The 23,145-nt window shown below is 40.5% G+C and overlaps 1 protein-coding gene across 5 annotated transcripts in view; it reads left to right on the top strand.

Moving 5' to 3' along the window:
* LOC133506074 (E3 ubiquitin-protein ligase SMURF2-like) overlaps positions 1-23,145 on the top strand; it is an 88,373-nt gene that overhangs the window by 15,433 nt on the left and 49,795 nt on the right. For 3 of the 5 annotated variants that reach the window (XM_061829815.1, XM_061829813.1, XM_061829812.1), the window contains exons 2-3: positions 16,069-16,107; positions 21,653-21,721. The exons of 1 other annotated variant lie outside the window; for it this stretch is intronic. In XM_061829815.1, coding sequence (XP_061685799.1) covers positions 16,069-16,107; positions 21,653-21,721 — 108 coding nt within the window. The remainder of the gene's footprint in view (positions 1-16,068; positions 16,108-21,652; positions 21,722-23,145) is intronic. One more of the 5 variants, XM_061829816.1, reaches the window with a different exon arrangement.

Genomic DNA, 23,145 nt, shown 5'->3' with positions numbered 1-23,145 from the left:
CAAGCTTCTTGTTCTTCTTTTCCTTTCAGCTTGTCCCGATTAGGGGCTAATCAAGAAAATTGAAACAGTACCAAGACTGCCTGTTCAATAGTATTGAACACGAAATCTGTACAGAGCTAAGATTTGAAGCAGAATCAGATTTAATGACAATGTATAACACAAAAAATGTATCTCCGGCAGTCGGTCCTGCCATCTACTACCCTCCTCAGTTGTGAGGTGTTGAAGTGTACTTCATTGGATAAGCCAAACAACAATTGTGCACATAAGGCATGTTGTCCATTTGAGAGAAAATTCAAGACTTTTAAGTGCATCTTATCGTAGCAAATATGTGGTATGGGGGCTTGGAAAGGATTTGGCTATTCCCACGTAAAAAGTGCTTCTACTTACGAAAAATTAACATTCCGAAAAAACATCTGGAATTAATTAATTTGGTAAGCAGAAGTACCACTGTATGAATTCTTATATTAGTTGACATTTAAATAAATGCTGCTTCTTTTGGTACTATTTATTTAGTCAAACCTCGAACGCTGCATTTACAAATGGCCTTTGCCTTATAACAATGTAGCGATGTGACTGTAAAAATATAAACCAGAGTTATCGATCATGACTCATCAGCACTCAAGTGAAGTCATCCCCTGTTGTTAGACTGACGTTTGGCCCCATTTGAAAGCAGTCTGATAATTTTCTTCACTTCTGATCAAATGAACAGCTCTATCAGACACTGCGCCATTTCTTTGAACCAAATAACACCTGCCAAGTATATCTGTCTTTGTAAAGTACTCTCCTCTTTTCTCCACCTTACTCCGTTGCGCTATATTTGGTACCCAGTCATGCACGTTCACTTTCACAATCGCTTCCATCCTCTCAACGAGTATTGTACTTTCGTGATTAAATGGATTTAGCTGAAACTTAAACCTGTTCTAAATAACCATATTCCATAAACATGGTAGGTTGTTTTGTGTTAGCCTTGCAAAGCTCTAGTCAGAGCTTTTGGTTGTTGTAGCGGTAGTGTAGTGTAGTGTAGTGGTATTATCTGCTTTTTCGATTACTTTTGAACTTGGTGGCATAGTGTACTTCGAAGCAGGAAAATGGAAAGACTGAACACCTCAATATTGCGTAACAAGGTATAACTGGAGAGAGGAGGTGGGCTTCAGCATGCCGGGGGCTTGAAACTTTCCAAGAATAGGGAGAGGATTTTCCTGCTGCGCGTGTTGGAGAACTCGCCCTTGTTACTTTTATTTCATTAAGGTAATTAATTTGAAAGTAAAGGTTCACTTCATTTATAAGACATTAATTTCCCCCAAATCAGTACATCTGACCTACTGTACATTTTTATAATGGTCTGTTGATTAATAAAAAATTGTGCTGTAGTCTGGACATGTGAAACAGTTTGTCTTACCTGCCGCCACTATTCTATTGTCTGAGCTCATTACTGGTCTTTGCAGCCTCTCATCACATCCCTGAGTTTTAATTTTTCCCCCTCATTTTTCATCCCTCATGACAGATAACAGAAATCTGGTGTGGCTCTCGGTTTAAAAAAAAATATATTTTTGACTTTATGGACAATATGCACATACATTCAGCAATTTAAAAAGACAAGAAGAGATGCTTGCACCAGATTTAGCAGAGATCTAATTTCCATTTTTAGTCCAGTTTGGTGTGCTTTAAACTGTTCTAATGTAGTGGGTGTACTCTGTGAGCTTCCAGTCCTGTTTCTTCAACACAATAGTGTTTTGAGGAGTCATATAAGGTCTTGTGAAACATTACAAAGATACACTGTAGAATTGTACTAAATTATTGTCAACGCATATCTTTGCCTGTTTTGTGTTTTGCTTGTTCAGTGGTTTCAATAAACCAAGTTAGTCATTAGAGGTCTCTCTCTCTGCCCCTTCATCTGCTACTGTTTCTGTGGTCAGAAAACCCACTACTCTGTGTCTGTGTCTCTGTGTGTGTGTGTGTGTGTGTGTGTGCGCGTGTGTGTGTGCGCGTGTGTGTGTGCGCGTGTGTGTGTCGGTATCTGTCTGGCAGACCATTCATCACTACTGTATGAGCACACAGCCACTTAAACTGCATCCTTCTCACTATGAAACTGATTCCAGTTTGAGTGTGAGAGAAAACAGCCTGAAGCATGCTGAGTTTCTTAAACCTTAAAATAGAAATTCTCAATGCGGCAATCTTCCATACATCCATCCCTACTAGCTATTCACAGTAATTCACAAGGTCTATTAATATGTGGTTTATCATTACAGCAATCAGGGATTTTGACCCTTATTAATGATTTGTTTTATTGTCATACAGTAATAAATTGATTTTATTCATCTGCCACTCTTCCTCAAACATACATACAGTGAAGAAAATAAGTATTTGTATACCCTGTTATATTGCAAGTTCTTCCACTTAGAAATCATGGAGGGGTTTGAAATTTTCATCCTAGGTGCATGTCCACTGTCAGAGAGATAATCTAAAAAGAAAGGAAAAAAAAATCACAATGTATGATTTTTTTTTTTTAACGATTTATTTGTGTGATACAGCCCGCAAATAAGTATTTGAACAACTTTCTATCAGCTAGAATTCTGCCCCTCAAAGACCTGAAACTGCCTCACGATCAAGACATTGAGCACCCCTGGTGTAATTGAATTTCCTTTGACTTGACTCATTATGTCGATGACTTTCGACATAAATGCGCTCGGAGTACGTGAAGAAGCTCTGAACATGTCCTTTTAGCATCACTTCTGGACATGCTCAGTACGGTTAACTTGCATTTCCTGTTTCTGGGTGAAGACTGATTGTTTAGGAGCAGGCTTCTTTTGTTCCCAACCTTTATGAAATAAACGCGTAAATTAATGTCAAGACCAATGTTCCCTCTAATTTTTGATGTGTCTGAGGAAACACTCTAAGCTTGTGAATGCCCCCTTTGACCACTGTGCGCAACATCAGATGTATGCACTGTGGTCAGATCAGTATCATCCATTGATGTTACATGGTTCATTCAATGATTGATTTACATTTACATTCCCAGGAGAACATTTCTAAAAACAATTTTGTGTTTTTGCAAACTTACAGTGAAAATGTCAACAAACAAAAAAATACATTTGTAACTAAACCAAGCCAACTATGACCTATAAATTTGAAAGGTCACTTGCAGCTCCAAATTGTTTTTTTTTTTTTTATGTATAGGCACAAACACAAGTAAGTACCTGTCGCCCAACTTTCATAGGTTGCTGCAATCAGGACATACATATTTTCAAAATAAATTTCCTAGTTTACAATATGGAACAAGAACAACTCGTAGTCCTTCGTTGAACATGTTAAATGAATATAAACCTCAGTGCTAAATCATAAATTGAACTGAATGAAGAAGCACTTGAATGATTGTTCAAAATAACTGAACGATTTGGTGTACTAATATTTTGAACAGATCTTTTTAGTAAACTAATTTTTATTCAGTACACTAAAAAAAACTTCCGTCCCAATTACTATCTTCGCCTCCTCAGGGATAACAGTAGACTGTTAGCTGCTAAACAAATGACATATTTGGAATCCTGAGCATTTACTGGCCTGGAGAAACAAATCCAGTAAATGCAGTCAGGCCCAGCTCGCGAGTTATAGGTACATTTTTCCAACATTTCAGGTACATGGTTTCTACACTTTGGTGTTATCTGTTTTTGCGGGTGTACGGTTAAGTAAGTTGGCCATGAAGCCTTCTGTGCTTGACATGTTGCCAGTATGTATTCCTCATGAGTTGTAGTAGGTAAACAAGCCCGCCAGGCAGGCGTGAGAAAATGAGGAGGAAGTGTTTTGTTTAACTGTCGAACAATGCTCTGAATGAGACAGCATTGTACTGTGCCGAGTAACAGAGTGAAGGTGAGGGACGTGCCCCTTCATTTTTCACCAATGACTCATGGGATGCATGTGAGTTTGCAACTCGTCAAGACAAATGCCTCCTGCACATTGCATGATCCAATTGAATCTGATTGGACTGGAACATAGGATAAAAATAAAAGATGCTGGCGCACATTGAGTGATTGGCTATATGGACACCTTGAACACCGAGCCTGTTTTGACTTTTGATGCTGTGTGTATATAGTGTGTTTCATCACTTTTCTTAAACCATAAAACAATAGATAAGGAAGAAGCTGGTTGAGTGAACCTGGGAGTGAATAAAAGTAAGTATATGGAGGTTTTAAAAGTGGCTAACAGACTTCATTCATTTGAACCTATGCAGTGAGATCTTAATGACTTATGTATATTTTGGCCACAAACTGCTTTTTCAACCACAAGCACATTATACATTATGAATATAGTTTAGTATTGCTGTAAAACTCAATATTTGATGGTTTATATTCACCAAATACAGTAATACCTCTACTTCGCGCTTCACCTATTGCGGATTTAGTGCATCGCTCCCCCTCCCCACACCACCCCCGAAAAAAGTAAAGTAAATGTACTATATTACGTGAGACGCATAGATACAATGCGGATTGATACAAGGCACTTCCCCATTGCAACATGTGGAACAATGCAGCAAAAAAAAATATTGATTGGTTCACGGCGTGACATTGACCAATGAGAGCACGAGTGGCTTTATAATGTGAGCTGATTGGTTGCGCATCATCAAAGCCTCACACAGCAACTTCCCTTGTTCCACCCATTTCCTTGTGCAAGTCTTGTCCACGTTGTTGACTGGCTCGCATATGCACTGTATCTTAGTGTTGTGTTTGCGCTGACTTTTTTTTAAGCGATAAAATTTTTTGATTTTGTAGTTCCAATAACACCTCAGCGTTGTGCCCAAGCAAAGGCTACCTCCAGGGCGCCTGAGAGGTGGTGACTATGCGTGCACGCTTATCCTTTTAGGGATCCAACGGGAGGAATAGGCTCCTATTTGGGAGCACTTTTATCCTTTTTGGGATCCAGCGGGAGGACAACCAGATTCAAGGACAACTTTTTCCCCAAGAGCTATCAACTCCTTGAACTCAAACCACTGAACATTACAACAATGTGTGTGTTTCTTTCGGCTTGTCCCTTTCGGGGTCATCACAGCGTGTCATCTCAGATGATCGCATATATATGTTTGGCACAATTTTTACGCCGGATGCCCTTCCTGACGCAACCCTTCTCAGGGAGTGGAGGCCCCAGTGGGATACGAACCCACAACCCCTGGTTTATCAAACCAGTGCTCTAATCACTGAGCTACGGGGCCTCTCATAACAACAATGTAATGTAATATTTTTCAACTGCACTTTTGTGCATTTATTTGTGTATTAATTTATTTTAGCACCAGCTGTGCTGTGATGTTTTGTCTGTATCTGAAGATATTCTTTGATTTTTATTCTATTTTATCGCACCTTGTGGAGACGCACTCGTCATTTCATTGTATACACAGCATATAATGACAATAAAGGCTTTTGATTTGATTTGATTGATGCAACTACTTTGTGCAGCAGATGGCACGGGCACCGTGGGACCCACTGGGATGTCCTCCAAGGCTCCGGACAAGGCACTTTTCTCCTTGTTGAACCCTGCATAGTGATCCATTGAGGTTGAGGGTTTTTGACCAGCACAGGCTGATTCGAAAAATGTCAAAAAATATTCCGCTTCAGAAATGTACCTCTGTATGGTGGTGCTTGTCGGTACGTGGAGAAAGAGTTTCCTAGATGGCTGGCGCATGTTTTTAACATGGATGCTTCACAGTTGTTCACATTTTACGGGGGGTTCTGGTCCCCATTAACTGCGAAAAAAAGGGATTACTGTATTTGGCAATTTGCCGTAACAAAAGTCTCTTAACTTTAAAATTAATGACCAGTCTCTTCGCTGCAACACTTATGTTGAACAAAGGCGGCTTCCACGATGTTTAGGATCTGATGCGCTCCGAGTCTTAACCTACACTATACATAGCTTCAATTAAATCAACTCTGTCAATTGGGTGAGTGAAACAATAAAATCTGTCTATACTAACATTGAGATTGCTAACAAGGTAAATGTTTGGTTGCACTTTTGCAACGTTTTTTTTTTTGTACTAGTCTTCAATGCAACGTAAGAGCCGATGACGCAAAAGAAATCTTAACATTGATCTAAAACGTGCCCGTTTACTGTACAGCACAATGAATTATATATCTATCTCTCTCTCTCTCTCTCTCTCTCTCTCTCTCTATATGTATATCTATGTATATGTATGTATATATATATATATATATATATATATATATATAACCTTTAAAACAGGAACTCAAACCCTTTGACATGATAAAACCGTCCCAAATTGTGATTTTAACAATGCAATGCAGTTTTAAGTTTTAGCTGAAGCATTAATAAATATTAAGTCCTTTGGGGGCTCTGTACAGCGTTGGCCTAACAGTCCTGGGTTTCGATTCTCAGCCCTGCCTGTGTGGAGTTTGCATGTTCTCGTGCGTGGGTTTTCTCCAGGCACTCCAGTTTCCTCCCACATCAAAAAAAACATGAATTCATTGGAGACTCTAAATTGCTTCTCTGTGTAATTCTTAGTGCGACTGGTGTCTGTCTCAATCTGCCCTGCGATTCGCTGGCAACCAGTTCAGGGTGTACCCTGCCTCCTGCCCGATGGCACCTGGGATTAGCCCCAGCACTACCACAACTCAGAAAATGGATGGATGGAAGCCATTTGGGTTAATTTTCTAAAGTAATTATATAAAGATTGCCTTTTAGTTCATAGGTTTGATGTTCATACTGTTTCTAAAGAACCCCATGTCAAACGTTGATTTTAGTCTATGGGTACGGCTTGGTAAGAAGTGTCCATGATTTGTACTCCCTTTATTTAAACCATGCAAAGTTATTCTACCTAGCTCCTGAAAAGAATCGAAATTGAGACTCGTTTGGATCTGGAATCAAAATAAGGCACCGGAATTGTGACCGGAATTTCTCAAATTCAAATGATGGCCAAGCCTATTTACCTAGCAATGGACTCTTTTGGGATGAAACTAGTTACTAATGACTTGACACCAAACATTTTACCACCTGGTTGAGTTACATTTAATTGAGGTCTAACAGGTTGTGTTACACGTTCTGGGACAATGTAGGATCAATTAGATTAGTGGTTTCTTTCCTTTGACTGTTGTCTTGTGTCACATGTTTTGAAAATTTCCTCTCGTGTGTAAGAGTTTTACAAAATGACTGTTCGTTTAGAAAATCAACATTATTGTGTTCTCATGGTTTTGCTGAGGCTGTTGACAGCCATTCAAGAATATGTACTGTACATGTTATAAGCACAAAGGATGCCTAAATACATACCAATGTTTTGTTTAATAACATTATTCCTGCCAGATGGAGGACTTAAGCGATATATGTTTTCTTTTGGACTAGGATTATTCCCAAACAGTATTTTTTTTTTTCTGATAAAGTACTGTATGTGTTCATCCCAGTTGTGTTGTTTCCAGTATTATAATTGATCCAATGGACCTCTGAATGGCTATATTTGACCATGGACTTGGCTTTGTATGATCACACAATTGTCTATTGGAGTTAGTGACCTCAAACCCTTCGTCTAGGGCAGAACTTTAAGCAACATGGTCTAATAATGTTAACATAGAGGCTTCATGTTTCCTGGTGGATCAGTAGAGTATAAAAAGTAAATCACGGAGTTCTAGACCTGAACACATATAACCAGTCACTTTTCATTCCTTCTTTTTTGAAGGATGTTTTTTTTTTCTTTTTTTTTTACCCATTTGGAGCAGTGCTCTGCCATCATATGTGGAAAACCAAGATCGATCTCAAATACCTGATCTATCATTTTGGTCAGCTTCCAAAGTTCAAAGCTTCCAAACCCTATGGGCTTCAAAGGCTTTGACTGTAATTCACTGACCCCTTTTCTGAAAAAAAAAATTGTCATAGTTTTTGCAAAAGCTGACATTGTAAACATCCTTTATAAAACAAATGGGAATCCCTTAAGACCATCCCTCATTTATCAGCTAGGAACTCACGCTTTTTGACCTGAGGAAACGCTAACCTTTTGTTTAAGGACACACTAAGGCGTCATAACCCTCTTGCCATACGAACTGCTGCCCTTTTTTTGTCAGCGACAACCTGCACATTTTCCAATGAGTAGGAGCCAAGATTTTTGTGGGATACAATGGATATGATTGATTGATCATACTGAATGTGGAATCAATTTGCTATGCCTAACTGCTTTTTCATCTTATTAGCTGAAAGTAAAACGGTGATTTTAATATCATCCTAGGTTGGGTCTCAATTTTCAGGTTTGAATAGGCGTTTGCATAAAACCACAATGGGGGAAAGAATGTAGCAAAAGTGTGAGTTACTTCCATAATAAAAGCACAGTGTCAGCTGTTTTTGTTTGCTCTTTCAGACAAGAATAAAGATGTGATCTCTTTTGCAAATCAATTCATTTTAGAGTGAAATTTGATGAGTGGGGTGTAGGAATAATCAGCAAAAGGCCTTGGAAATGCACCTGGTAAACTTAAAAAAACCAACAGTTAACAATAGAGTGGACCCCTGAAGACCTCTATAAACTCCCCAACTCGTGCAGTCGACAACACCCGCATTGCATCATGTGACTTGTGCATTTCACCGCGTAGGATCTCTGTAATTTACTGCCACGCGTCAAAAGAACGGTGCTGCGCAGAGAAAGCCACAGCGACCTGTCGTGACAATTTTGTGCATTTTAGTCACATCCTGTGATGACATACTCACCATTCTTCCCTGCTCAGTATATACCATCTTCACTTCACTCCTTGATCGATTTTGTAGCATAATTAAACATATCATCTGGTCACTTAGGTCCATTGGTTCAAGTAGGCAATTTTCCACGGTAACCATTGTTGCTTTATTTCTTGTAACAGAAAGGAAAGGAAAAATGGCTACCAGGAATGATGAAAAAGTGCTGAGGTAACACCACCCTGTTGCATCCTAGCCAATACCAGCCCTAGTGATACCTCTGACTTGGAGAGCTGCAACACATTTTCAAAACTGCATGCATCAGTTGTGCTCGAGTATAGAGCTCATGCACCTAAGTCAGTCACTCACATTTGAAAAATGTACGGGTGTGGTTAGTCATGCCCGCAGATAAAGTTCTTGGTGCGATTAGGGATGGAATCTCAAGACCTTAAAATAACTTACTGAGTTCTTATACCAGAGTATGTAGTTGTTACCTAATACCATAATCATAATTTATTGACATTGCACTGAGACAGAGATTTTAAAGAGGTCAATAGACATTCAATTTCAAAAACCAAGTATTCATATAATCAAATCATTTTATTTCATCATGGTGTATTGTTATCTAGCGTAATTTACGGCGGTATCTATTGTCAATCCATTGATGAAAGCGAGCAGTAGATGATCTGTATCTTCACAAAACATGTAGAGGGGAAAAGTTTTCAACTTTAAGATAAAGTGGTACGACGGGAGAAAATTACCATTCGCTATTAGATATATGGACAAACTAGTCTGTTAGAACTTAGATCAAGTCAAAGTAAATCACAATCTCATATTTATAATAGTTAGATACTGAAACATTACCTGTGTTGTATCCCAGAAATGTTTTCAATGTAACTGAATTTCCTTTGAGATGGCTCATGTTGATGATGACGTTCGACGTACGTGAAGAAGCTCGGAACATGTGCTTTTGGCATCAATTCCGAACATGCTCAGTACGGTTAACTTGCATTTCCTTTTTCTGGGTGAATACTGATTGTTTAGGAGCAGGCTTCTTTTGTTCCCAACCTTTATGAAATAAACGCGTAAATTAATGTCAAGACCAATGTTCCCTCTAATTTTTGATGTGTCTGAGGAAACACTCTAAGCCTGTGAATGCCCCCTTTGACCACTGTGTGCAACATCAGATGTATGCACTGTGGTCAGATCAGTATCATCCATTGATGTTACATGGTTCATTCAATGATTGATTTACATTTACATTCCCAGCAGAACATTTCTAAGAACAATTTTGTGTTTTTGCAAACTTACAGTGAAAATGTCAACAAACAAAAAAATACATTTGTAACTAAACCAAGCCAACTATGACCTATAAATTTGAAAGGTCACTTGCAGCTTTGTTTATTTTTTTTTAACCCACAATGATATCCCTGTCTGTTTTTCTTGATGTAAAACTGAATTATTGCTTGCAGAATATCTTTAGCAATGCTTGTTGAAAGCTGAATGATTCTCCCAAACAGTTTCAAGGTTAATCTTATGTTGTCTCTTATGTTCAAAATACAGAATTAGCTTTTTGTGCACTGTATTGTCTGTGCTTTCATCCTCGATCAGGCTATACCAAGGCTGAAATTTAATATTATACACCATCTCATCCTGTACTTTCTGCTTTGGCTTCAGACCAGACCTTTCTTACTCAAAAAAGAGAATCTCGTTCAGTTTCACCACTTTTTCTTCCATTATTCACATACCCCGGCATTCATTAAAGGTACAGCAATTCTTTTTTTTTTTTTTTTTTTTTTTTACTTTTACCATTATTATCGAGAGTAAACACAAGCAGCATATCTAACTGTCTTTGCGCTACGTTGCCCAGACTGTGTGGGTGGACGGTGTTTGTAATTATGTGTACCCCTTTAAGAGCTGAAGGGGGACAGAGTCAGGTAAACACGCAAGAGACAATGTCCTTCCGTGTTTTTAAGGGAAAAAAAAGTCAGGCTGTGCTTCACTGCGCTGCATTGGTTTTCATGTGCGCTGAGAATGTCTATGTATTTCTACTCGTAACAAATTTTATGCGCATGATTTTTTTGTGCTCGACTGTGCAGATTTGTGAGCGAGATGGTGTGGGGGCACCCGTCAAATCACAGTGACTGCTACGTCATAAAGTCGCGTGTCTCATAAAACTTTGTCCCAAAACTTTTGTGGATCATCTCTGTCCTTCGATACTTTTTCTGTAAGTGTTTTGCATCTTGTGGTATGCCCGGTATATTTCTTCTTCCGACATTTTCTTGAAACAGTGGATTGTAATACTTTCACCTATGCCCTGTGAAGTTTGGCAGTGATGTCTTTGGGTGTTTCTTCACAACTCTCTATATTTCTGTTAACTACTTTTAATAACCTTGGTCAACCTGTTTGTTCTCTGTATGTGTATGTATGTCTAAGTGTAAAGCAGCTACCTAACATGTCACCATTTTTCTCACTAACTATATTTCCCAAGGTGTCATTGACAACTCATGAAAATTTCATGTCAAAAGCGCCGTTGGAAATATATTTAGTAAGAAAAATGGTGATGTGTTAAAGTATTTCATCCCGTGTGTGTGTCTTTGAAGTATAACTGGTCATTTTCCCAGCGATAACTGATATTTGATATTGACATCCGGCATAAAACTCCCAAACAAATATGTGTTCATCTAAGATGACACGCTGGGGCGACCCATAACAGGAAAAGCTGAAAGGAAAAGAAGAATTTGCTAGTTATGTTATTCTGTTTGCTCTGGTGTGATAATTTTAATTTTGATGTGACATCATGAATGTGAACATATGTTGAGTAATGTCTTGCCAACCCTGTTAGTTTGTGGGGCATTGTAAGATTCATCTGGTTACAAATGTAAACTTGCAATTGCCTGCCACTGACTTAGGAACTGCCTCATATGTTAGCTTTCATGCTAAATGAAACACACGCTAGCATGCATGCTCATAATGTGATGTGCGTTTGTTGGGTTTTACTTCATTGGTAGTAGTCGGCCGTCACATAACGTTCACAGATTTTGGAACTTGGTGTGCACACAAGGCACACATTATAATGTGCTCCACGTATTTAGGAGAAAATATTTTGTTTCTTTTAAGTGCTCGTTACTCTTGTGAAAATATCGTACATTATGGGGGGAAATTTGAGATCAACGGTGAACTGCGAATAGGCCACACTTTACTAACTGTGCTATTGGGTGGGGTTTAAAAGAGAGGTAGAACTTCAGAAAGTAGACAAATGTATAAAAGAATATAATGGCGTCTCAAAAGATATGTACCCTTAAAGCCCAAGTGTCACGCCTAATATCTAAAATAGATATTGTAATGAAAAATACATATAACATTATTCAGTTTAATGTTCATACGAAAAAATAAATATGAGCGGAGAGCGTGTCATCGATGTGCAATGTTGTACAAGTCTCACGCGACATCGAAGTGGTAGCCATATTGCCTGCAACGTCATCAACAGATGTCACACCGGGACGTTCGCCATTGAAAGCACACAGTGACACGTGCTATGGGAGAGGAACAACTGAGATTTTCAGATTTTTTTCCGACGCCCCTTTTGACATGGAAGCTCTTTTCGAAGAAGAGAACATCTCACAATCGAGTGAAGTGCCCGGGGCAATATTACCCTCTCGTTTCGAGCCATATTTAGATGATATGCGGATCACTTCTACCTAACAACAGAGATCCCCGACAGTATGAAGGTATGTAGCATACTCAGCCGTGAGCGATGACAACTCCGCGGCCTGGGTGCGACGAGCTGATTACGGCTTTGGCCGGGGTGGCACCGTAAAGCGGCCCGGCTCGGCACCGCAATAAGCCACCCCAACCGAAGGCGTGATCGGCGGACGCGCCCCCAAAGCCGTGACCGGCGGACATTGACACATTTAGCACCCCTTACTTACGTACGCAGATCTTTTGTTACATTCTGAGAGAATTACCCCCCCACCACTATTTTTTTAGTAGCTTAGTAACTGCTTGTATGAGAAACTATCTCCAGCACAATGTGCGTCACTAATTTGCATGTACAAGGCTAGTTTACTATCACACCAAAACAAACGTGATAGCGTAGTCCACAGTCTAAGTTGGTATATTTTCACAAACAAGGATCTTAATGAACGAAATCCTTTTAAATTGTTGCCACATTAATTTGATAGCAATAGTTGGGGATATCTTGCTTCACCATAAATGTAATTTCATGTGGTAAACTGATGCCATAACCAGACCACAATAGCAGGTCCACATGTAGTTACGTATGAGGCTCCACCCCCGAAATTAGCCACTTTTCAGACACGGGAAACTAGGTCAAAGTTCGCTGACTAATTCATAAACATGTTTTTTGGTAAAAACATCGAAAAGTTATGCATTTTATGGTACAGTTACACATACATTTTCGTCTAGGTAAGAATTTACATTTGAAATTAGACATTACAAACATTTTAAGCGGCTGCCACGTTATCTAAAGGAGAACAAAGCATTTCTTTATTGGAAGCAGATGTATGATAATTATATTCACAATTATTCCTACATTTCCCACCTGCTAAGCCTACATTTGCTGCCACATTATCTAGAGCAGAGCAAAGCATTATTCATTGCAGGCAGAAACAATTTTTTAATTGGAGCAAAGGAAAGCATTCTTCATTGCAGGCAGAAACAGTTTTTCAATTGGAGCAGAGCAAAGTTACAGTCAAGAGGGAAATATAGCACTAATCACTTGTAATCTTCTGGATCACAGAACAGGTCTGGAGGAGAAGTCATAACATTATCATCGTGTTCAACAATATCACTGTCATTACCCTGTTGTGCCAAAAGTGGATGTATTTCCTCCAATTTTGAATTTGTCGGGGCAATAGCAGTGGTTATGAATCAGTTAAGTGATGCCCTTATGCAGGGAATACAACAACATCCTCACAATGTAAGAATAGCTGCAAACACAGCTATAGAATCTAGGACAGAGAAGACAATGTTTTTTATATTTGCAAAACATTTTTTCCCACCACCCAGACCAGACTGATGTGTTCACACCAAAGTGCTCCTTCATCTTGTGGTTCTGGGTACGGAGGCCTGGAATGGCCCTTGTGAGTGACCTATCAGGTGCTGTGTTATTTGGAATTAACGTACAATACTGGTCACCGAACATTGAGCGGACGTCGCCCTACTCGGCCAGGAGCATTTCGACCACGATGCGGTTCTGGAATGCCATGAGTGAGGTTACAGCTAGTTGTTCTCTAAAGGCAAAAAATCCAGCTGGCTTTTTTTTTTTTTTTTTTATTAAAAACATACTAAAAATATTACTTTACTTGTCAGTTGACCTTTAAAGTTCCACCGACACAAAAATGTACGGTATGTTGTTTACCAAAAAAAAAAAAAAAAATTGCCCAGAATGGAATCATCCGTTTGTTTACAACATGTCAGAATGTTGCCGTATATAGATTTTTTTTTTTTCATCTCACGCCATGAAAAATCAGGGTGATGCAGACAACTTCAGCTGTAGACTCAAGTGTATTTACCTCTTGTACAGGCGAGAAATTTTTTTTTTTTTTTTTGTGTTTTAGCCAAAATGCTGGCTCTTTGTGTTGCTGGATTTTGCTCAAATACTCTGTAGGATGGATTCACTCTTCACACGTTTCCAAAAGACCCAATTCATTATGAAAAATGGATTGCAGATTTGCAAAGGACAAGAGCTTTATGGATTACAAATAACAGGTGTGTATAGCGCTAGTAAGTAAAAATAATAATAGTGTGGCGGACTAATTTGTCTCACAGTTTATAGCATATGTTACATGTGAATTTAGAATATATCCCCTTGGTCAAACCAGCAAAATATTACAAAGCAGTTGCATTGCATTTAAGACAATTTAATCTCAGACAGTACAACACAAAACAATAAACATAATAGAAGTACAAAGACAGTTTAGTAGCGTGTAACACGAGCTAACTAGCTATACGATCTATAGTCACCACAGTCGAACGAATGTTCCAAATAGGTGAATTTTATTTCCAATAAATGTTCAAAGTCGGCGAATGTTCCAGAAATGTCCAAAAGATGAAAGGCAGAAGACAGTGTGGCCTCTGTGTACTTGTCCAAAAGCAGTAGTGGTAGTAAGAAACTTCGTCGAGAGTCAACCTCTCGAACATTCAAGACATCCGTGTTCGACGACCTAATGGTGTCCTTCTTTCAGGACGTAAAAAAAAAGATCCCCATCATAATAACTTAATAATGTATATAAGTAATAAAGCACATAAGAAAGGAAAATAAAGAGAAGCATAAAGAATGAATAACTAAAATAACAATCTAGACACACACAACCCATATGTCTAGATTAATTTTGATAACATCCATGATATTTACTTCGCCCAGCATGGGTCCTCCTGAGTACGCTACATACACAATCACTTGTAAAAGGGTTAGGAAATCGAACAATTATGGGCCAATAATTTAGAATATTTCATCGGGTCCCTCGTCCTCCTCATCGGCCCACTCGTCTGTGTCTGTAGTTGAGGCCCACTCGTCTGTGTCTGTAGTTGAGTCTTGTGTCAGTGGTGAAGTGATGCGCATATTGTCTGAATTTGTGGCTCGAAATGATATGGTGAAATGGCCCCAGTTCCCCAGTTCTGAGATGTTTTCTTCCTCAAAAAGAACTTCAGTCTCTGATGGGCCGTCAGAAAAATCCGAAAATCAGTCTTGTTCATCTGCCATTGCATTTGCCATAGCGTGTTTTCAATGCCAGGGCTCCAGACAAATATGGCTACCACTGTGATGCGCATTGTATCGAATCAGACTGATGCAACTTTGCACTTTTATTAACCGCTCCCAGCTCACTTCTCATGACTGTTATTATCATCAAAGTGATTAAGATTTGTAGTTTTGATAACAACGATACCTATTTTTAGATTTTTGTGTCAGTGGCACTTTAAGTGAGCTGAGATAGGCTCCAGCACTATCGTGACCCTTGTGAGTATAAGCTGCTTGGAAGATGGATGGATGGATGGATTTAGATAGTTTTTATGACATTTATTAAAATGCAACACAATATATGAATGTTTGCTTTGTCAAGGCCTGCTTTCAAAGTGATTATTTTTCCTGTACTTACCCGAAGAAGGACTAGAATTGCAGGCATCCAAAAACACCATAATCTCTATTTAAAATATTTTAATTTGTTCCTATTTGAAAGTTCGAGTAACATTGTTAGCCATTGTTTGCTTGAAACAAAGATACATGTTTTAATTCATTCAATGATCAGCTCTTTTTTTTATTCAATATTAAATTTATATCCACATTGTAAACATCTAACCTGTGTTGAAAGAGGAGCAAGCAGTGATTTGGTCTCCTTGTGTATTTATATTTAGGTTTACCATTCAATTAAATATTTTTTCTTTGTTTTTCTCTTGCAGTCCTATGTGCTAAGAACCTGGCAAAGAAAGACTTCTTCCGTAAGTAAAATACATTTTGATGTGTTGCTCTTCTTGTTCCATGCAGCCTTTGTGTATTTCAGTAGGTCTTGTTAATGAAGGCAAGAGGCTGTATTTTGAAGTCCCTTGCTACATTAGGTAACTTTGAACTCTTTGAAACAAATGTTCTGTTTTTTTTTTTTTTTTTTTTTTTACTGATGCGACTACTGTCTTTATTCTGCTTTAGGGTTTGATTTTTTTTTTTTTTTTGCAATCAGCACAGACAATTTTCTGCTGTGGTGTTGGAATTAATTTGAGAGGATGTGTATTTACTTTAGCTGACATGAAAAAAAAAATCCAAACATATTTGCCGATTGCGGTTTTGCTAATTGCTGTGAACTGGAACTGTACCTTGTCATTCAGTCAAAATGCTGGTTCTCCTTTAAATTTGAGTCATGCTGTTCAAACCATAGTGGGTTAATTTAGTCTTTTCCTGCACAAACCCAAACACACACTCCATCAGAGGGAAGCCCATTTGAAGCAACTGAACAAGTTTGGCCTACATTGTACGAGGGTCATTCAATAAATAAGGTGAATTTTTCGGAATAAGGACTACAAATTCGGAGAGAAGCTTACTTTTTTTCTCAACTTAGTCTCCCAGGACTGTCACACATTTTTCCCATTTGGGCACAAGCTTCCATTTTCTCTCAGTGTAAACATTTTGGACTGATGTCTCAGCCAGTCGCTCACAACACTTTCGACTTTCGTCATTTTAAAACTTAGTGCCTCCATGAACAGTTCCACACCGAGCCAAGTGGGTGGGTCAAATGAACCTGACAACAGTCTAAGTGTGGGGTGAGCATTGTGTAGCTGGCAAATATTACAGTTACAACAGTGGGCATGACACAAGTCAGACATTTTAGGATGCCACCACATGCAAAGTTTGGTTAGCATGGCTCTGGGGCCAATATGAGCCATAGAGTGAGTTTTGGTTAAAATATCTTTTGTTCAGGAGAGGCGTTATGCTGTATTTTAATCAATTCACTATGAGACGGAGGTTTGGGCAGGTCAGGAAAGGATTTTTGAGATAATTGGACAAGCATCTGTGGGACATAGCCCGCAGCCTGCTTGGCAGGCAAGTCGGCAGCATTATTGCCGAGGGCTGTGGTTGAAGTGGATTTGGAGTGGCCAGGGACCTAGACGATAGCCACCACCGAAGGTTTTGCCAGGGCTTTATCTAATCGTCTGGGCTGAGGGAGCAGATGTTAGTATGGAAGAGGAAACAGTTAAAAATTCACCTGAGGGCTGCTGCTCCACTACGGCAGCCGCCGCAGCCAAAGAGCCATTCAGCTTACGGTAACAGCAACCATCAGTGAACAGAACCCTGCTGTTAGTCAGAGGCTGGACAGAGAGGTCAGCACGTGGATGAAGAGAATCTGTAGAATAGAAGAACGATGCTCAGAGGACATAGTGGAACCTTCAGAGGACACCACTCTGCCCAAGAAGGTCACCGATTTGCGACAACTGGAAATTTTGAATCCCAGCTCATGCAAACGAGGCAAAACAAGTTTAGTTAGAGACAAACACAACTCTGCTGTTGGGGGCTGCCAACAGGAGATCAACATACATCATGAGTTTACAACTGTCTGGGAGATCTAGATCCTGCAGCACTGATTTCAAACATTGATTAAAAATTCCAAGTGTATTTTGGAAGCATTGTGCCAACCTGGTGTATTGCAAATTGCATCCATGATATCTGAATGCAAAAAAGTGTCTACACCCGAGTGCGAGTGAAACACAGAAGAATGCATTTGCCAAATTAATCGCTATGAAGTATTTCAAACCAGGTGTGATGGTAGACAACATTCTGTGGGGGTGTGGTAAAGGTAACAATGGTGTGGTCGTTAACATCATGAATGGCTCTCAAATCATGTGCCATACACCGTTACCATCTGCTTTTAAAACTGGCCTGAGTGCTGTACACCATGAGGAGGTGGATGTTTCCAAGACTTCAGAATTCCACAGGCCAGTGAGAGTGTCCCCCATCCCCTGGTTAGCAGCTGCAGGTCAAGGATATTGAGGTCTGTAAAAATGAGATCCTAGAAAAACAGTGATTTTAATGTCTGGTGTGTGAGTACAATGTCCAACATCTAAGGGTCCAGAGGACCAAATTAATTTAGGCAGTTTGTTTAACATTGACGTGGCGTCGTCATGGTCAGAGTAGTCACATCCGTGTTCTCTAGTTAGGGTCTTGTGTTCTAATATGGTGATATTAGTTGTCGGAGGTGCGTCGGGAACAATGATGCAGTATGCATCTGTAGATTTGGAGATCTGTACGTTAGGGAGTGGTGTGTCCTACCAGTCAGTCATTTGAGTCAGTCGTTTCGCCATAGGTCCCAGCTGCCGGGCCTCGTGTCCTGGAGACAGAGCGAGTGAAATGTGGGATACTGACTCTTCTTGCATTTTGAACCATGCCATTTGATCTGGTGTAAGAGAGCAGGATGGTGCTACACCATCTCTTGCTGTGTATGTATGTGCGGATGTAATGTCCCAAGCATCACCTTGTATGCATGCAAAGTTTTCCATGTGTACTAGATCGTGGTTGAGGTCGTAATATAGTGTGCAATGGTATGGATCTAGTAGAGGCAGGTAAGCCCTAAGAGTGTTTAACCAGGGCTTCCACAACAGAAATTGATGTTTGAGCGGTGTTTCTAGTTCAAGTCGGGCCCAATAAATGTCCACAGTTGGAGTTGGTTCACTCACCGGTGTCATAAGCCATTGTCCAGAGTGGCAGACGGTGTCAGCTGCCACTGGTGTTTGTGGTGAGTGTACAAACGAATGGTGGAAGGTCTGTCCAGCCAAGATTGTCGGTAGGGGTTGAGTCCATTGCAAGGCCTGTTGAGTCCCTGAGAAGCCCATCAAATGCACAGTGTGTTGTGACAATAAAGTGTCCAGGAGCGAGATGTTGAGTGAGGAGTGGGTTGCCCCTCTGTCAACGAGAGTGTTCACATTCACCCCGCAACAGAGATGGAGATCATGGCACCTGCATCGCCGGACCCCTGACTTCCTGTGCACGCCTAGTGGTACTGTCCAACCTGCTGCTGTCCATTCTGCTGCCAGGGTGGGCTTCCAAAGCTGTAATTTCTGCCTCTGCCTTGGCCCCCTCAGTTGTTGGACCAGCCACCACGCCCTTGCATTGGTGGAGGAGCTGTAAAACAGTCTTTAATCCAGTGATTGAGAGAACCACAACCAAAACACCCTTGATCACGTTGATGTTGCACTCTCCCCCGGCCCCTCCACGCCTTCCTGCGTATCCACCCCGGCTATTACCCTAGAACCCACCTGCCTGTCTAGGTGATTGTATCTGCCAAAAAATTACGTATCGTGTGGGTTTGGACCTTTACGTCCTGTGCTACTTGTAATTTAAGAAGTTGTTTTTGGAGTTTAGTAATTTCATTATTACCCTGTTGTTGGCTTAAAGAAATTTTGAGGTGATGCACTTTGTGTCGTCTAAATCTAGGCTCATCTCCGGACAGGAGGTCAGGGTCAGCTTTAAGAGAGGTCTGTACTGGTTCAGGGAGACCTGCCAGGATCGCAGTCCTGAACATAGCCTCTTCCTAACCAGACTGTCCAAGGTGATGTCCAGTCGATTCAGTCCAAAGTTTAGTACAGTTAGTCAAGTCCTCAAGTGGGTCGTTTAACATAGGGGAAAGAAGTGGGTGAGGCTGTAACAGGAGTGGGGAACCTCTCTCTGATAGCTGGGGCCAGAAGCTCGAAGTGTGCTTGCAATATGGTTCCATTGGGTATGTTAATCATACCTGCAGTTGTCTCGATTTCTCGGTGTTCAATACTAGTGCATGATCTAGATGGTGCTTGTTTCCAGTCTCCCATACAGAGTGTATACCCCTGTAAAGTTTCCACAAAACTAGACAGCCACGCATTACCACCAGAAGAGAGACGAGGCAAGCGAGCAAGACAATCAACATCTTTAAGATCAAACGGCTTGTATATTGGACCTGCCGGAGCCTCTATCATAGGCATTATTGTAAAGCAAAGCAAAGCAAATTTATTTGTATGGCGCATTTCATACACAAGGTAACGCAATGTGCTTTACATGACTAAACGCATTTGAAAACAAAGAGATAAAACATTTAAAAAATGTAAAAACAATAACAATGACAAAACAATTTAAAACGGACAATTAAAACCGCATACAGTGCAAGTAATATGATCAAAAAGTGGATATATTCTAAAAAGCCTGAGAAAAAAGAAGAGTTCTCAACCTTGTAGTGTTTTGTTTGCTTGTTATATAATATAATAATATATCTATCCATTTTCTTTAACGCTCATCCTCATGAGGGTCGAGAGGAGTGCTGGAGCCAATCCCAGCTGTCAACGGGCAGGAGGCAGGGTACACCCTGAACTGGTTGCCAGCCAATCGCAGGGCACATAGAGACAGACAACAGTCGCACTCACAATCACACCTACGGGCAACCTTGAGTGTCCAACTAGTGTTGCGTGTTTTTGGGATGTGGGAGAAAACCCACACAGGCACGGGGAGAACATGCAAACTCCACACAGGCAGGCCCGGGACTTCAGAACTGTGAGGCCAAAGCTTTACCAGCTGCGCCACCGTGCTGCCATAATATAATATAATAATGATCGTAATAATACCAATAGTAAAATAATAATAATAATCGTCATCGTGTTATTTCCAATGCGAGAGGACGCTTCACATCAAATTAACAAGACAGTTTTCACTAACCCCTCTTCAGCGCCTCTGTGTCTGTGTGCGTGTGCGTGTGTGTGTGCGTGTGCGTGTGCGTGTGTGTGTGTGTGTGTGTGTGTGTGTGTGTGTGTGTGGTGTGTGTGTGTGGTGTGTGTGTGTGGTGTACTTACGTCTGATTCAGGGCGCGTGTGTGTTCGACGTGCCTCCTTTCTCATTTTTGCTGTCCTTCATTCGCGTCCACATATCGAATACAACTTTTCTCAGCTCCATCTTCTTTTCCTCATGGGCTCCTTGATGCCCTCATCGTCACATGCCACCTTACCAGCACCAGGTAGTTTCCTGGTCCCGTTCCAACGTCCGTCACCGTCACCATCATTAAATGCGCAGTGCACCTTTTTCTGTTCACCTCTTTAAGTTCCATGAGACCTTATCTAATATGTCGCTTACATCTTTCATAGTCTTTTACATTTATATTTATATTATATTTACATTGTCTCTGTCAATGTCCTATAACGTCATCGTCAGTTCGTCTGACTCGCGAATTTTACCCAAGTTGTGCATCTGCCATTATTTTAATGCGCACTTCCTTTCTTTATCTTGTTTCTTTTTGTCAACATTAAGCATCATTTGCTGCTCAATTTCAATGTACATTTAATCTTTAGTTGGATTATATTCAGCACATTCATGATCAAATTCACCATCCATGATTGTTTCTTTAATTTAGTGGTCACTCTTCTTCGACTACACCCAACCGAATTCCTATCGCGCAATAAATTAGCTTATACTATTCGGTTTTTTTTCGGTCGCCACTTTGTGACGTCCCAGGCTCAAACCGACGGCAAACCCTCTATTTTTCAGGGATCCCATCCCACTTAGGTGTAACAGGTGAACCTCACAGTGCAATTGTACGTCTACAATATACGTCAGGTACGACGGGATATACAACTTCTCTTATTCTCTTTATCTCTTAATCTCAATAACTAATATGAGGTATGAACAATCTGATACCAATGACATCTCAAATTTAGGCTGTTCAATATGCAGAATTCAACAGTAAACAAGCTCCTGCTTACCTTTTGGTTTTGGCCGCGACCTGGAGAAGTCAGAAGCACAGACGACCATCTACGACTTGTCCGTATAACACTCCTGTGTTCTATGTCTCTCTTTATCTCATCTGTCGACGGCCAACGCTCGTTTATCTCGAGTTACGGTCGGGGTCACCCAAATTGTAGGGATTTTCGAGTTTGGACCCTACGCGTGTTCACGAGTCGAGGAAGATATGACCAATGATTAGAAAAAGTTAACAGCAAATGGATTTAATACAAAGGAATGTGCAGTGAAGACGTCCGGTCTTATCAAGGTATCTCCCGCACATGAGACGTGTGTTTTCTGGCAGGATAGCCAAAGAAGAAGACAAAAGCTGCCCAGTAACACAAGGTTTTTATATGTATGGGTCCATGGTAGAAGTGGTTGCCCCCCCACAGTCTGGTCCTGGGCTGGGATGGTAACTGTCCGCTCCTTATCGGGTGTCGTTCGTCTCCACGGCAACGCCTGGGAGATTAGTATCGCGCCAGCCGGTTTTCTGCATACAAATATCAAAGACAACCACCGGCTCCACAACACGTTGTTTCTTTCGGCTTGTCCCTTTCAGGGTCGCCACAGCGTGTCATCTCAGATGAACGCACATATATGTTTGGCACAATTTTTACGCCGGATGCCCTTCCTGACGCAACCCTTCTCAGGGAGTGGAGGCCCCAGTGGGATACGAACCCACAACCCCTGGTTTACCAAACCAGTGCTCTAACCACTAAGCTACGCATCCTTGTCTGATTAGCAAATGGACAACACTTTATCTGTTGATTAAATGTATAAGGTAATATTTAAGCAAATAATGAAAGTGCAATAAAAATAAAATAGTCTTCAGACTCCACTCCGATTAAGATTGACAGTCATGTTTACATTCACTGTGATTTGACGGGAGTTCGCACGCCATTGCAATCGCAAATCTGCACAGTCGAGCATGAAAAATCATGCGTGGAAAATTTGTTACGGGTAGAAATACATGGACATTCTCAGGGCACACGAAAACCAATCCAGTGCAGTGAACCACAGCCTGACCCTTTTTTTTTTTTTTTTCAAACACAGAAGCACATGGTCTCCTGTTAATTTACCTGACTCCGCCCCCCTTCGGCTCTGAAAGGCCTACACTCATAATTACAAACACTGTCCACCCACACGGTCTGGGCAACGTAGAGCAAAGAGAGATAGACATGCTGCTTGTGTTTATTCTCGATAATAATGGTAAAAGTAAAAAAAAAAGAAAAAAAAGTGCTGTTGCTTTAATGAATGTT

Source organism: Syngnathoides biaculeatus, chromosome 9, assembly GCF_019802595.1.
Source record: "Syngnathoides biaculeatus isolate LvHL_M chromosome 9, ASM1980259v1, whole genome shotgun sequence".
Classification (NCBI taxonomy): domain Eukaryota; kingdom Metazoa; phylum Chordata; class Actinopteri; order Syngnathiformes; family Syngnathidae; genus Syngnathoides; species Syngnathoides biaculeatus.
Note: the sequence above shows the minus strand (reverse complement) of the source record. Positions and strands in the feature narration are given on the sequence as shown.